This window comes from Primulina huaijiensis, chromosome 8 (assembly GCF_012295235.1).
Source record: "Primulina huaijiensis isolate GDHJ02 chromosome 8, ASM1229523v2, whole genome shotgun sequence".
Classification (NCBI taxonomy): Eukaryota; Viridiplantae; Streptophyta; class Magnoliopsida; order Lamiales; family Gesneriaceae; genus Primulina; species Primulina huaijiensis.
The window spans coordinates 18,505,203-18,520,237 of NC_133313.1; the positions used below are offsets into that span (position 1 = coordinate 18,505,203).

Genomic DNA, 15,035 nt, shown 5'->3' on the forward strand with positions numbered 1-15,035 from the left:
ATATTTCCAAAATTTTCTTTTATTTTAAAATATAAATTTTCAAATAAATTAAAAATAACTTTTTTTTCTCTACTACTTATGTAGAATATCAAGTATATATTATACTCAAATGTCTTATAAATTTATATGATATAGTAAAAGGTTATTTGCATAAACTTATTTGTTGGGTACAATAATTGATCATGTTGGGTAGAGTAATTGAAATGTTGTGTTTGAGCTGTTGTACTATTTAAAATATTTGATTTGCACTGTTACCATAATCTATAGGTTTTGATAAAACAGTAAACGCTTGAGCCTACAATTGGTATCAGAGTCAAGATCGCGATTTTGATTTTCAATGATTGCAATTGGTGCATTTATTAGGAGATAGAGTGTTTGGTACAATAATTGTCCACGGTGAGTAGGCGCTTGAGCTATTGTATGATTTAAAGATTTGACTTGTATAGTTACTACAAGTTATAGCTTTTGGTAAAGCGACAAACGCTCGATCATATATTATTTGATTGTAAAGCTAGAAGAAACATGTTGCATCAACTTTTAGTTTTGAATTGATCCCTTACATGTTACTCGATTTTTAAATTTAGAAGCATTCTATAATTTTCAAATATTATTATATATTGAATTATAATTTATCCCTTTCAAATCGGATAAATATACAATAAAACTCATGTAAATTTTATTAACAAAAATATTTAACTGAAATATTGGATTTGTCGATAATCAAAATAAGTAAACAAATTTTGATCCTTGAGTGAGAAATAAGATATTTAAATAAAGTTATAATTGTCACAATTAAATAATGCACTTACATGCATTTATCACTGTATTTTGCAACTAAAATTTCAAAAAAAGTTTCCACATATTATTTTTATATCATATTCAAAATAATTATGAATCCTGATTTTTATTATTTTGAGTTGGCATTTGTTATGAACAATCATTGTGAATAAATTGAATTTGAAAATTCTTATATCTATATATATCACATATTAATATATCAACCTAAGTGTGGGTACTAAAAAACTACAAAATGAACTTATTCATCTTCAATGTACACAAATTATATAGTAAATATATATGAAAATTAAGACAATGAAGTAGAATATATGCTCACATATAACAAAATATATAGACAAGAAAAACAATAAATAAAAATATTTTTCTAAATATAAATATTTTTTTTATAACTTTTTACAGTGAGTTGGAGAAGATAAAAGAGCGAAAATATTAACTCTTTTGTGTTACACAAAAAAATAGAAATGGAAGAAGTGTTTGTCATACAATGAATTCAGTTTCTAAATTAAGGGTATACTATAAAGTTTTATTTATCGTTCAAACTTTATAAATGCAATGAATTTTTCTCAAGATAAGGGTACTCAAATGTTCCCGTTGAGATATTTAAACAATTAGAAAAATTAAATATATTATTTTTTTGGAGGTAATACCGATATGACATTAGTAATTTGATTGTGCTAATTATACTTATGAGTTAATATTAAAATAAATGTCATAAGAGTTAGTAAAAAGATGATTTATTGTCAAAAATATTATTATTATAAATTGCAAATAGATGACAACATTTAATCAATATTTATTTAAATCAATCCATCAGTACTTTTTATGTGATGATAGATTGTTATAATAATTAGGGATGAGTATTCGGTCGGTTCTGTTACCGACCGAACCTAATTAGTCATAATCGGACCGAACCGAAATATTTAGCAATAACCGAACCGACCGAATTATTTTTCATAACCGATGAAAACCGAACCGAATTAAAATCGGTTAATTCGGTTGGTGAGCGGATTAACCGATTAGTTTTTAAAAAAAATTTGTGATTTAACTTTAGTTATATATGTAATTTTTTTGAACACTACAATCTACACAAATTCATAAAAACATAAAATCACATACATCACAAATTTTTCTTTAGAATTAGGGCTGATTTTAAAATTAAAAATATATTAAAATTGATAAATAATAAAAATTTATTAAATTATAGTATTTATTATATCGGTAAATTCGGTTAGCCGATTTCAAAATTTTGATAACCGTAACCGAACCGAATTAACAGATATAACCGATTTTTTTTAATTTGAAAACCGAATTTATGAAATAACCGAACCGAATTTCCGAATTGACTCGGTTCGGTCGGTTAATTCGGTTTAACCGAAATTTTGTTCACCCTAATAATAATGTGTAGTTTATATGTTATCAAGTATAAGTATCTAATAAATTAAAGGTGACTAGGAAAGTAAAAGCATCAAGTAGAAATTGTTGTCAATTTACATGAAAAAGAATAATAATCAAACAACATTGTAAATAAAAAATTGCATATAATTGATCGACAAAAAAGATCGTAATAATTGAATATTATAATAAAATATATGCATTATTGAGAGAATATGACAAATAACAAAAGAAAACAATATGATAAAAAAGATATGAGAAAAATTTTAGTAGTTCAAATATTTTTTTAAAATTTAAAAAATATTTTTTTTTCTAAATTAGTTACATGTGCTAATTAACACGAATTGTCAAAATTTACAATACTATTATCATTGTCTTTTGTTGAGTTAACTAATTTTATTTCAAATTCAAATTATTTTAACATATGTTTCCACGTGCGTTCAACATATAGTTTCTGCCTTGATCTGAGTATACTACATTCCTCATAATCTCCAAAATTTAGCACCCGAGGATTATATTCGAAAAGGAAGACTTTGTGGATCAACTGTACACGGCATTTATAAAAATCCCGTCTTGCAACAAATTTGAACACAAACAGCTAATTACTATCCAATGATGCTAACAAAAAATATTCAATATGTATTTGGTTATCTTGGTGAAATGGTGGAATGACTACATGTTGCACGAGATGATGGATGAGTGGCGGTGGTGGTGGTGGTGGTGGCCGTGGTGAAGGAACTCCCTTGACTGAGTTCTCTTCTCATGGCTCTGTACACATGATCTAAACCTTCCTCGATAAGCTCGGAAACTGCATGTGGTATTGGTGGCATGTTAATGTGAATGGATCCTTCAAACATCGTCACCACCTCCCCCATGGTTGGTCTCATGGTGATCTCATCCTGAATGCACCAGAAAGCAATTTTCAAAGCCCTGACAAGCTCTTCTTCCTCCACAGATCCTTCAAGCCTTCTGTCTACAACTTTTAACGGTGTTCCGTTCGTGATCGCCTACAGAGATGAACATTCGTACAATCAGTAATAGGTAACTACTTGATTCTCCTGGGCTAAAGATGCTAATGTGTTGAGACAAGCCGATAAGGTGCCACTTGAGATGTGGTGCAATTGCTAATCATACAAAAACTGACTACTTGAAGTGGATAACAAGTTCTACCTCAGTAGTCATGTTTAAGAAGAGAGGAATACCTTGAAAGCCCATCCAGGATAAAAGAAGTCCTCTACATCAAAAGACATATCTAGATTTCTTCTGCCGCCAATTATCTCTAACAGAAGCATCCCATAACTGTAAACATCGGCCTTTACAGTGATTGGACGATTACTGACCCATTCCGGGGCTAAGTAACCTCTGGTCCCTCTCACCATTGTGATCACATGTGAATGTTCTCTGCCCATCATTTTCGCCAGTCCGAAATCTGATACTTTTGGACAAAAATCCTCATCTAACAGAATGTTTTCTGGTTTGATGTCGCAATGTATTATCCTGTCACGACATTGCTCGTGAAAATATGCGATCCCTTTTGCTGTGCCAACAGCTACTTGATAACGAGTTGGCCAATCCAGTAGTCTGTCCCGGGTCTCTCGAAAATTATATGAATGGAATATCCACTTGTCCAATGAACCATTTTTCATGAACTCATAAACTAGAAGCCTGCGGAGTCAAATTTTCACAACAAAATTGAGAAAATATGTCACACTATCTTGCAAAGATACAGATTTACTATACACACCTTTGTTTCCCCTCTGAGCAATATCCGCGTAACCGAACCAAGTTCATATGATGCATGGAGCCAATTGTGTTTACCTCAGTGATAAACTCCTTCTCTCCATGGGGTAAGATTCTGTCTAGCTTCTTTACAGCAACTAATGTTCCATCACCAAGGCTTCCCTTATACACACTGCCAAATCCACCTGCGAAATAACAACTGATTGCATGAAAATTTCGAGCCCCGGAATTGTTAAATTCTTCATTTCAACTCTTCTCAGTATAAAAAAAAAACATCTGGTTTGACTGCCATTACCTGTTCCCAGCAATTCGGAAAAATTTGCGGTCCTACTCTGTAAATCTCTGTAACTAAAACTAACTGGAGCTCCTGACAAAATTAACGAATTCTCAAGGGCTTTCTTTAAAGCTCTCTTTCTACGAACAATTATGTACAATAAACAATAGAGCAGAACTATCAAAACTGTCATGCTCAGAACAATAGGAAGCACCAGGATTTTTTTCTTGTTGTTGCTCGATCCATGTGGTAAGTCAGGACCGACATCGGTAGTCGAAGAGCCATTAGATTCAACTTTCACATACAGAGTTGAGCCGGGATCCTGGTATCCTCCAAACTCCAAGCTTCTTAAAAGCCAACAATATGGTTTTTCTTCATTTAGCCCATAAACAGAGGCAACGCATTCGCAGGCTGATAAGCAGACATCACCACACTTGGCTTCCGACTCGATATCGCTATAATTCGCTATGACTGATGAATCTGAGTAGAAGTAACTAGTTTGTTGAACTGTTTCGATCTTGAACTGGGACGATAAATTCCCACCATGAGGGCTGCATTTCCCTGTCAACGATGAGTTTCCCAAGCAGTTCTCATCGCTGTTCACTTTGAAAGTCCCTGGTAAGCATTTGCAAGAAGCATTAGACTTACTTACTCCTAGATTGCATATCCCATTGCCACAAATACCAGCAATCTCACATGGAGTTGAGACAGCTGCCCATTCCGAAACCCATTGCCTTGACCCATTGACATCGTTGTCCCATCGATATATGCGTAGATTACCATTAGCCTCGAGAATTAATCTCCTAAGGACTAAAGGGGTACTTGATTGATTTCTGGCCAAGGATAATGTACCATTGTCATTCTCATTCTTGTACACATACACTGCTCCTTCCGACGACGACCCATAAATTATCCCGAAACTCCCTCCTTCATCTAAAACTGCCGTGACTTCCCCTGTCACATTTGATACATTAGGTCCTGGCCAATAGGAGTAATTTGCATATGATTCCAGAGAGGTGTCATACCCCTCAGGTACATTATATGTCAGCGCCAAGTTTAGAGAATTAGGCTGCTGTAACATTTTCATTGTATAGAATCCACCGCGTGCCAGTGATCTAGAGGACTTGAGCTCTAGAGAAACTGTCAAAGGTTGTCCTGGTAACAGTGTATCAGAGGGATGTGAAAAGCTTTGCCAGACAACATTTCCATTTGTTGCATAGAGAATGAAGTTTCCATTTTCAGACATGACCGCTGTTCCAACACCAGAATTGGATGTATTCGATGTCCAGACCGTAGTTTCTCTGTCGTTAAGCGCGAGGTTGCCACTACGGTCGAACTCCAAGATTGCATCTTTGCTGACTGCAGAATTTCTATTAAAACGATTGAGGAAAAACAAAAAAATTATATATATCCGCAAGAACTTCAGTAAGAGTACTCGAGGGACTGTTTCTTACATCCTCTAAATCTAAATATAATTGGAACTAGTCGCGTTCCAGTATGTGGCAAGCAAACATCTTTCATTAAAATTGGACTTAATTTGATACAAGAAACGACATCAATAACAGGACTTACGCGTTTGCTGACCAAACAAGAGCCCGATCTCCAGGAAGCTGCTGAAACCATATTCCCAGTTCAAATTCGCCGTTTGCTGAATCCACTAGCGTAAACCCAAAAGCAAAAGTACCATTATCAGAAACCCAAGCTTGGTTCTGGCTCGCAAATAATCTCGAACCCGGGGAAACCGCACCAGCTGAATCGGACCCGAGAAGCTCTCCGAGAATGATAACACAACATATATAGGAAATACAAAAGGAATGTGCCATTGATATTGAGGCGCAAGAATCTTGCATTTCACGTACGAATGATTGGAGGGAAAGAAGCACACTTATTTTATTAACATTTTTGTGTGGGAAATCAAAGTGTAGTAGAAGGACAGGTGTGCTGCGGTGGACGGTGGACGACGTTGAAAATCTCTCCCAACTATTCTGAGACCTCATGTTACGTATTTCTCTCTACATGAGAATATGAGATGCCTAAAATAATTGTAAATAAAATGGAAAAAATCATATATAATTATATATATACTACGATTTTCATATCTTATATATTCATCGTTCAAATGACATTTATTTGGTAAATGTATAATTTTGATATATTTTATCATGAGTAGATCTCTTGTTAGACGATCTAACGAATCTTTATCTGTTTAACGGGTCAATCTTACCGATATTCACAATAAAAAGTAATACTCATAGCATAAAAAGTAATACTTTTTCATGGATGACCCAAATAAGATATACATATCATAAAATACAACCAATGAGACTGTCTCACGTAATATAAATATCACATCAATAATTGACATAAGATGAACGTCAGCATATATAACTGATATATGTTAACATGCATTTAAAGTAATAAAACCGATTCACAGATTGTGTGTTAGTACATGTATTTTGGTCGGCTGTAATTGAAATATGGATAACGGCCACGTGTTTAATTGTGGAAGGTTGTGTTTTTATTTTTTATTTTTTATTTTTTATTTGTTTCATTTTCAAAAAAAAAAAAACAAATTTAACAGTTGCCATTTTTCAGTTGGCTGGGAATCCATCTGGTCCAAAAGTTGTGATGTAATGGAGTTGATAATAATTTTGAATGTTGGTATGTTTCATTTTCAAATACATAAATAGCTCTCACTTTTAGTTATGAGTTCTATTCAAATATTAACAAAATATATATTTCCAAAAAACAGAAAAAAAAAAAATTTCACCAGTAAATATTTTTTGAAAAACACCATCATTCATTGATGGTGAGACTGATTATTCAAAAAGAGATGGAGGAAATATGTCTATCCAAGATTTTGTGAAGAATATTATGAATAAAAGAAGAGCAGGTCTCTTCTGATACGATCTCACGAATCTTTATCTGTGAGACGGGTCAATCCTACCTATATTCACAATAAAAAGTAATACTCTTAGCATAAAAAGTAATATTTTTTCATGGATGACTCAAATAAGAGACCCGTCTCACAAAATACGACCTATAAGACCATCTCACACGAGTTTTTGTCATAGAATAAATTGGTGCCACACATTCGTGAAGTCGGGAAATTGAGAGTTTATACATATGCAATTTGATTTTAAAGATGGGATATGAATTTGTCCACAAAATTTAGTGTACGTGTAATTGTTGGAATGGTATGATAATTTCAAAGGAAATCAATGATTGAGCTCCGAAAGTCTTAATCATAGGTCGTTACATTACATTATTGAGTATTTGAAGGAGCAGCACGGAATGTATCGCTTAAGACGGAGGGAGGCTACGGCCATTGACTATAGATGTCACTACTAGTATCTTCTCATAATTTAAATCTTAGACGCCAAATTTGAGAAAATGATCGTTTGATATTAAATTTTCAATCGGGTTTTTATGAATTTTAAATACTATTCAACTAGGTTTTTGTGGGCATTGGTGTAAGAAAAACATTGGATAATAATTTTGAAATAACAATAATTTATGTTGTTTTTGAACCTTGAAAAGAGATTTAATTCTTACATACATATACATAGAGCAGGACTCTTGTCAAATGATATTACGGATCTTTTTTTATGATATGGGTTAACCTTATTCGTACTTAAATAAAAAGTAACATATTTAGCATATAAAGTAGTATTGTTTCATGAATCAGATTTGATTAGAGATATGTATCATATATTTGACATATGAGATCGTCTCACGTGAGTTTTGTGGTCCATATATAGGTGATAAAATACATAGATAATAAAAAACATATTTATAATTTATAAAGTTAGACATTTTAAATTTGAAGTGTGCATACAACAAATTTTGGGGGGATTATTATATTGACGCCTATATTATTTATTCACAAATTGGAGTATGTCTTGGCTCTATAGATGACAATGAGTCGGGTTTGGATATGATTTCATATTTTCCATCTTCATCCCTAATTATTATATACATTATCATCTGCATCCTCATCTTCATCGGGTATTAAATTTTATTACTATCTTCAAACCCGTCAAAAGATTGGATATTCATATCATAATTGCATTTTATCAAATTTGAATTATTTCTAGTAAGTTATATATATTTGCTAAATTGTCGAGAACAATAAAAAAATTAAAAATAAAAATTAGCAAATTAAAAATATAGATGAAATAACAAAATATTATAAATGATTTATCATAACATCATTATCTAACAAAATAATATCATCTATATACTAATAATTTTCTTCATTCAATTCAACTAATATTATTGAACAAAAGCATATTATAATTAATATCGTAGCGGAAATATATCTATATATATATATATATATATATATAAATGAGGTAAAAAAACTATCACCATACCCTCTCCATTTGAGTCGGATATTGAATTCTCCGTCAAGCTCGAATGAAATTGTCATCCGTACTTGGCTCCATCACTCAGTTTCCTTGTTCGATAGAAACATTAATTAATTAGAGAAAATACAAAAAAAAATTAATTAATTAATTTGGAAGCTTGTTATATATATTTAGTTTATAAAAAAAAACATTTGATGCTTGGGATATTTTCTAATATTTTATCTTCGATATATGATAATATAGCATATCTTTGGGTGATTTTAATTCTCTTTATTTGATAATATGTATCACAGATTCTTTAAAAAAAAATTAAGGGTGTTAAAAATCAGACACGACCTACCAACCTGATATGATTCAACCCGAAAAAAATCAAGTTTAGGTTTGGGATTTTCGGGTTCGGGTCAGATCGGGTTGGACCCGATAACTTACCCAAAAAAAAAATGATCGGGTTGGGTTGGGTTCGGGTCAACCAGGGTTAACTCGAGTTGACCGGAAAATTTTATTTTTTTTTACAAAAATATAATTAATAAATATTGTCTATATTTTTATATATTGTATATTTGAAAAAATATTTATTGTATATTTATATCATAAATTTTTATAATTTAATATTTATTTTGAACATTTTTTATTTTCTAAAAAATTGTTTATTTGATTTAGTAAATATATTTTATTTTTATACAATTAGACTTTCAAATTTAAATCATATATACGAGAGAAATTTTGTTATTATGTGTTTAAATTAAATTTTTTTTATGTTTTTTATTTTCTTTAAAAAAATTTTAAAAAATAAAAATAGAAATCTGGTTAATTGGGTTGATTCGGATTTGAATTTGAGTTGAGTATTTTCGGGTTGAGTCGAGTTGAACAATATTACTATTCACAAAATAAGTTTTTTTTTTTTTAGGTAAGGTCGTGTTTGAATTGTCCGTCACTTGACGAACCGTCGTATGATAAAACTGGGCCCAAAGGAGAGCGGGCTTCAGGTTTTGATAACATTTTATTCTAATTTTAAGGCCATCAATCTAAGCCCATAATTGTTTCTGTAAATTGTAATTTCACTAAAGCTAAAACAATTAATTTCATTTGAAATAAACAGATAATTTAAAACATAATCGGATACCTTTCAAAAAAAAAAAAAACATAATCGGATATGTCCATCTTAATTCTTAACACAAGTAGGAGACTCTTTAGTTTTTGTATTTGTTTGCATATGTAAACAAGCGTTGTGAATGAATAGGACAACCCTTAAGCCATCACGGGGTAATTTTTTTTTTAACCTCGATCAACTTTTTTTTTCAAAGAAAATGACCTCCTGAAGTGTTTTTTCGGTAGATGTTGATGCAACAACTTTTTATCGACTAGTTTATTTTGTCATCAAAGTCTTGAATTTAAAACGAGAAGTCGAAACTCAATTATAACAAACATCAACCTCCGGCAACTATTAGAAAGGTGAAAAAAAATGGAAAGTGTATTTATCTTTTGCAATGTTTGGGGGATTTTATTTCATATGAAATAGCACGTATTGAGATTTTATGAACTGGAATATATTTAATGTAACAAATAATAAATTATATGATCGGAAGGAAGATAGTGATAGGAAAACTAAACAATTTTGATTTCGCTAACAGTCAATTGCAATATTCTCATCTAATATAAAAAAAAAAAAGACTTTTACATATATTTAACAATTATTTTATTCATAAATCAGTTTAATTTTCCGTACTTTTTAATTGGATGCGTGAATCTTTAAATACTTTTTTTAATTGGATGCATGAATCTTTAAATACTATAGAGTTCAATAAAAAGCCGCAATACATGAATCATATTATAATATATACACATGCGCCATAGATACATTAAGTAAAATTGTTCAAACTTTAACGTGAAACTTCAATTATATTTATGATTTTGAGTTAAGAGGGTATCAGTGAGAGTAATACTGAGATGAACGATCTCCTTGAAAGTTTTCGTACGTCAAGCTGCTCACGTTGCGCCGCTTGATCTAGTTGACTAGATATGTCGTAAAAGAGTAACGTCAGGTTTTAACCTGTAATAATGTCTCTGCTGAGGACATGACCGACTGTAGGGAAATCATAAGACTTGATTTCTAAAAGTTACAAGATATCATCAGCAGATAGACATGCGCTTTCCCATACTCATTGGCCTAACAACACGACCCAATAACACCAAAGAAAGTACACTTTGTGCTGTCACAAATATGAAGAAATATTGATAAGCGTTTGATCTAACAATATCGATATTTTTTTAAAAAAAAAAATCGACGGACTTGTGGTTCGGGAAGGGTATTTTGGTCATTAAAGAAGATGGATAAAGCGCTCTAAGGTGGTTGGAGTCGGGTAAATTAAAGGCGCAGGATTCATTGAATGTTGAGACAACAGGAATATCCATGTGAAACTACAATATCAAACAGATACAGCCCAGCTGCATCATTCATAATCAACTTGCAACATGAAAGTCCATTTCATTACCACCTTTTTTAAGCGAATTTTCTATGGCGGCAGGGACCATTCAAACAACAAGGATGGACCCCATAGAAACTGACAAAAAAAAGTGAATTCATTTGTAATTTTTCTGCAATGCAATTATAAGTTTCTTACAATTTTCCCGATCTTGATCGTGCTAATAATTTTCTTGGGTTAATGAATGTTACTCAAAAATCCCAATCTTGACTAATAATTTTCCACGGTCGCCGTATTAATGAATATAGACATGCTTAACATTGCTCAGGTTCTGATTATGCTTCCGGTTCCAATCCAAGGTAAAAACCTTGGAACCAGATCGATTCTATAATTTATAGATTGTTCCGGTATGAGTCAAACTCGTTCCAAAGTCGAATTTTATTTTTTAATATAAAATTACTATCATCAATTGACAATTTTTTATTTAATATTTTGAGTTGAAGCAATATTGATTAATTATAAAATAAAAATAACTTAAATATAGATTTTTACAACATCTAAAATTAATCACGAATTATTAAAAATATGTTTTGAATACTCTGGATCTTCGTCAGAGTTCGAGCTTTGAAATTCGTCAATCGCTCCAACGGTCCTATTTTTTTCCGCCTGCAAACCAATCTTGTAAGCATGTTGGCATGCTAAGTATTTGTGACTTTAAATTAGTTATTTGTTCACTAATTATTCTTCCACATATTGAAAATGTTGATTCAAAAACAACAGTTAGACAGAAATTTCTGTTTCAATTCGTGGGATCGACATCGGCAATCTCATTGATTGAGTCTCATTGGACGGAGATATAAATGCCATAGTTGAGTAGGGAATCGCCTTTTGTTTTCGAGAGTGAGCAGTAGAGCCGATCTTCTTCTTTTGAATCGAGTAGCGAGGTCTAGTAAATGGAGGTACATGTCTGTGTTGGAAAGACTAGTAAATAAAGAGGAAGACGTCCGTACCCCATCAACAAAACCCATTGAGCGGACCATCCTCTATAATAGGTTCAGAAAACTTTGAACGGATAGAACATCTCTTGCAATTGCCGGTAACTCTGGATAAAGTTGAAATTTTACTTCTCACCGATCAAGAATATCAAAATTCTCTGTAGTCTCAATTTATTGACTTAGATAAATTTAAATCTCATTGTAATTTGTTATTCTCATCGATTTTCCTTTGAAATTTTATCGTTTAAAACTTTGAAAAAAGTTAAGTATTCCACTTTTGCTTTTCTATGTAGGCATCTCCTCCAACAACGCACTCGTTTTACATTGTTCACTAACATAAAAATCAAACAATTCTTAGAGAGAATGCATGATTGAATTCTTTTGATCGTCAACATTCTTCCGAGAAAATTATCATGATATTCAAAAAAACATGTCTAACACACCTTAACTTTGATTATGATCAAGTAATGTTGCTAAGACATGCGCAGTTGGGATATTCTCAATATTTTTTTTAAAAAAAATTCCATATTTCAGACAAAATAATGTATCACAACATCAAACGATATTCAATAAATTTATAAAACATTTTGAAAAGCAAAGGAGAAAAATAGTTGAAATAAGATAGTTAATGCCAAAAAAATTTTGTTGTTTCTTTAAAAATTTATGACAAAAAAACACAATTATTCAAAATATTACAATCATCGTGAGTCAACATTAGAGATTCTACCGCAACAATATTGTAATATACACTAACAAAATCTTGAAAACGTAACAAAGTATGAAACAAATGATATAAATAAAGCAAAAACTTGTGTGAGACGGTTTCACGGGTCGTATTTTGTGAGACGGGTCTTTATTTGGGTTATCCATGAAAAAGTATTACTTTTTATGCTAAGAGCATTTTTTTATTGTGAATATTGGTAGGGTTGACCCGTCTCACATATTAGGATCCGTGAGACGGTCTTACATGAGAGTCACTCTATAAATAATTGCATATAGTTTCAACAGGAAGAGAAATTTTTTTAGATTCAATCTCATTTGATTCGACTAATGTTTTCTAATCACATCAATATCTTCTTTCACGTAATAATTTCTTACATACTTTGAATTTTTTTTATTACAATAGACATATACTCATCACATGCACATTTAACACACAAATTGATAATATGACATGACATTTAACATGAAGCAAATTACAATCTAAAATTAGTTTTAACTAATCTTTAAGGTATTTAATCGCAAGATTATTGGCACTCACATTATTTAATGTGATCGAAATTATTTTATTTTGTATGTCATAAATCTTAAATACATTTAAAACATATTTAGCTATATTGTATGTTTTATATTATGGTTATAAATGATATAGCGCTAAATTTCTTGTTTGCATTGTCTAAGTTTCATCAATTCAATGAAATATAACAAGAAGATAAAATTAAGAATTTAAATTGATCCAAATATCAATTGTCAGACTAACTATATAAGATATTGAAAAGATGTGATTTTAGTATTTCTTTATATTACTTATACATATCAAAATAATACTTCTCAAGTGCGTTCCTAGAAATATTATGAAAATCAGGCTGAATAAAATTAGTAAATTCAACAAAACTTTCTTATTCAGTTATATGAAAAGTTAACATTTCGTTACAAATTTAACGATGAATGTTCGAAATTTTCTTTTATAATTGTGAAAGCTTTACCATTTGAATGATTAATTTGTTATTGTGTTGGTTTCCCACCAAATTGTTGTAGAGTATCAAGGTCAAGTTTATGTACCTTGACTAATATTTTTTTCAAAGTATCGGTACCACCGGAACCACCACATATTTTGTAAATTTTACATATGACAAAAGAATTGTTCATACCTTTTTTCCAATATCGAAGTGATCTCAAACTTTGTTTTGCTTTGCTTGGGCTGTCGTCGTGCTCGTTGTCATCGTGTTGCTTGCTCCAACGAACGATGATGTACATATCTATTTGATCGGGAGTTCCATGGCTTCTTCTCCTTTGTGACCAAGTTCGAATTTATCAAAGTGGGGGATATAACCAAAATGTTCACCAAATGCAGAAATGTATTGAACTCCACCTCCACGGCTTGAAGATAATGTCACTGAAATTCGAATTATTTATTTGAGTAAATCGCGGAAGAGTAAATAAATAATAATACATAAAATATTGGGTGTAGATAAAATTATAACAAAATTTATTAAATATATGTTGATAAATAATAACAAAGAGATGAAACTGATTGTACAGGAGTTTAGAGTTGAGAGAAATTTTTTGTGAAAATATTAAAAATTTATAGTTGATTTTTGGGGTTAAAAAAAGTATGTGCAATTTGGGGGGCCAAACTTAAAAAAAAAAAAAGTATTTAGTAGCCATTGGCAACAGATGTTGGCCCAGCGGCCATTTTTTGTTAAAAAAAAATCAGGTTTCGGATCGGATCCGGTAACGGGCTGGATTCACTCTCAGAATCGGAATCAGAATCGGTTTAACTGGTTTAAGAAATATTGAACATGTTCAATCCATCAAATAGTGGATTGGAGGCGGTTTCGGGTCTGATTCATCCATATCGGTCCCGATTCTGAGCTTAACGGGTCGGTGCTAGTCTGAACCGGTCCGTTAAGCATGCCTAATTGAATATATGAAAAACACAAAAAACTCATGTGAGACTATCTAATGGGTCAACTTTGTTAAACGGAACTCCGATCCGACCTGACTCATGAAAAATATTATTTTTTATGTCCAAATTATTATTTTTCACTCCAAAAATATCAGTTCTTGTCAGTTATTTTATGAAGTACTATTAAGTAATATATGTCCATTTGAGTGAAAATATTATTTTGTATTTCAAAAGTATATTCTGTAATATATACTGATTTAAGTGAAATTATAATTTTTATGTCAAAGATATTAATTTTCATAGCAGGTATAGACCAGATCAACTCGTTTCATGAATATAGATATGCGATTTCTTTATACGTGATAACTATTATATGAAAAAATATTAATTTTATGTGAACTAAAAATACACTAA

The 15,035-nt window shown here is 31.3% G+C and overlaps 1 protein-coding gene across 2 annotated transcripts; it reads right to left on the reverse strand.

The window, feature by feature from the left end:
• Positions 1–2,636: 2,636 nt before the first annotated feature.
• LOC140982241 (G-type lectin S-receptor-like serine/threonine-protein kinase At5g24080) lies at positions 2,637–6,219 on the reverse strand. 2 transcript variants are annotated; one of them, XM_073448675.1, is made up of 5 exons: positions 5,777–6,219; positions 4,226–5,563; positions 3,935–4,115; positions 3,393–3,855; positions 2,637–3,197 (listed from the first exon to the last, which is right to left on the reverse strand). In XM_073448675.1, exons 2-5 carry the CDS (start codon positions 5,448–5,450, stop codon positions 2,838–2,840), a joined length of 2,229 nt encoding a protein of 742 aa, XP_073304776.1. In that variant the 5' UTR covers positions 5,451–5,563; positions 5,777–6,219; the 3' UTR covers positions 2,637–2,837. The 2 variants fall into 2 exon arrangements, with proteins under 2 accessions (XP_073304776.1, XP_073304775.1); XM_073448674.1 differs by having other exon boundaries at positions 4,226–5,574.
• Between the last annotated feature and the right edge of the window lie 8,816 nt (positions 6,220–15,035).

Coding starts and splice junctions, on each gene's coding strand:
- LOC140982241 (XM_073448674.1), bottom strand. CDS start 6,201: ATGAGGTCTCAGAATAGTTGGGAGAGATTTTCAACGTCGTCCACCGTC. Junction 4,116..4,225: donor TTCCGAATTGCTGGGAACAG/GTAATGGCAGTC, acceptor GTTATTTCGCAG/GTGGATTTGGCAGTGTGTAT. Junction 3,198..3,392: donor ATCCTGGATGGGCTTTCAAG/GTATTCCTCTCT, acceptor TCATCTCTGTAG/GCGATCACGAACGGAACACC.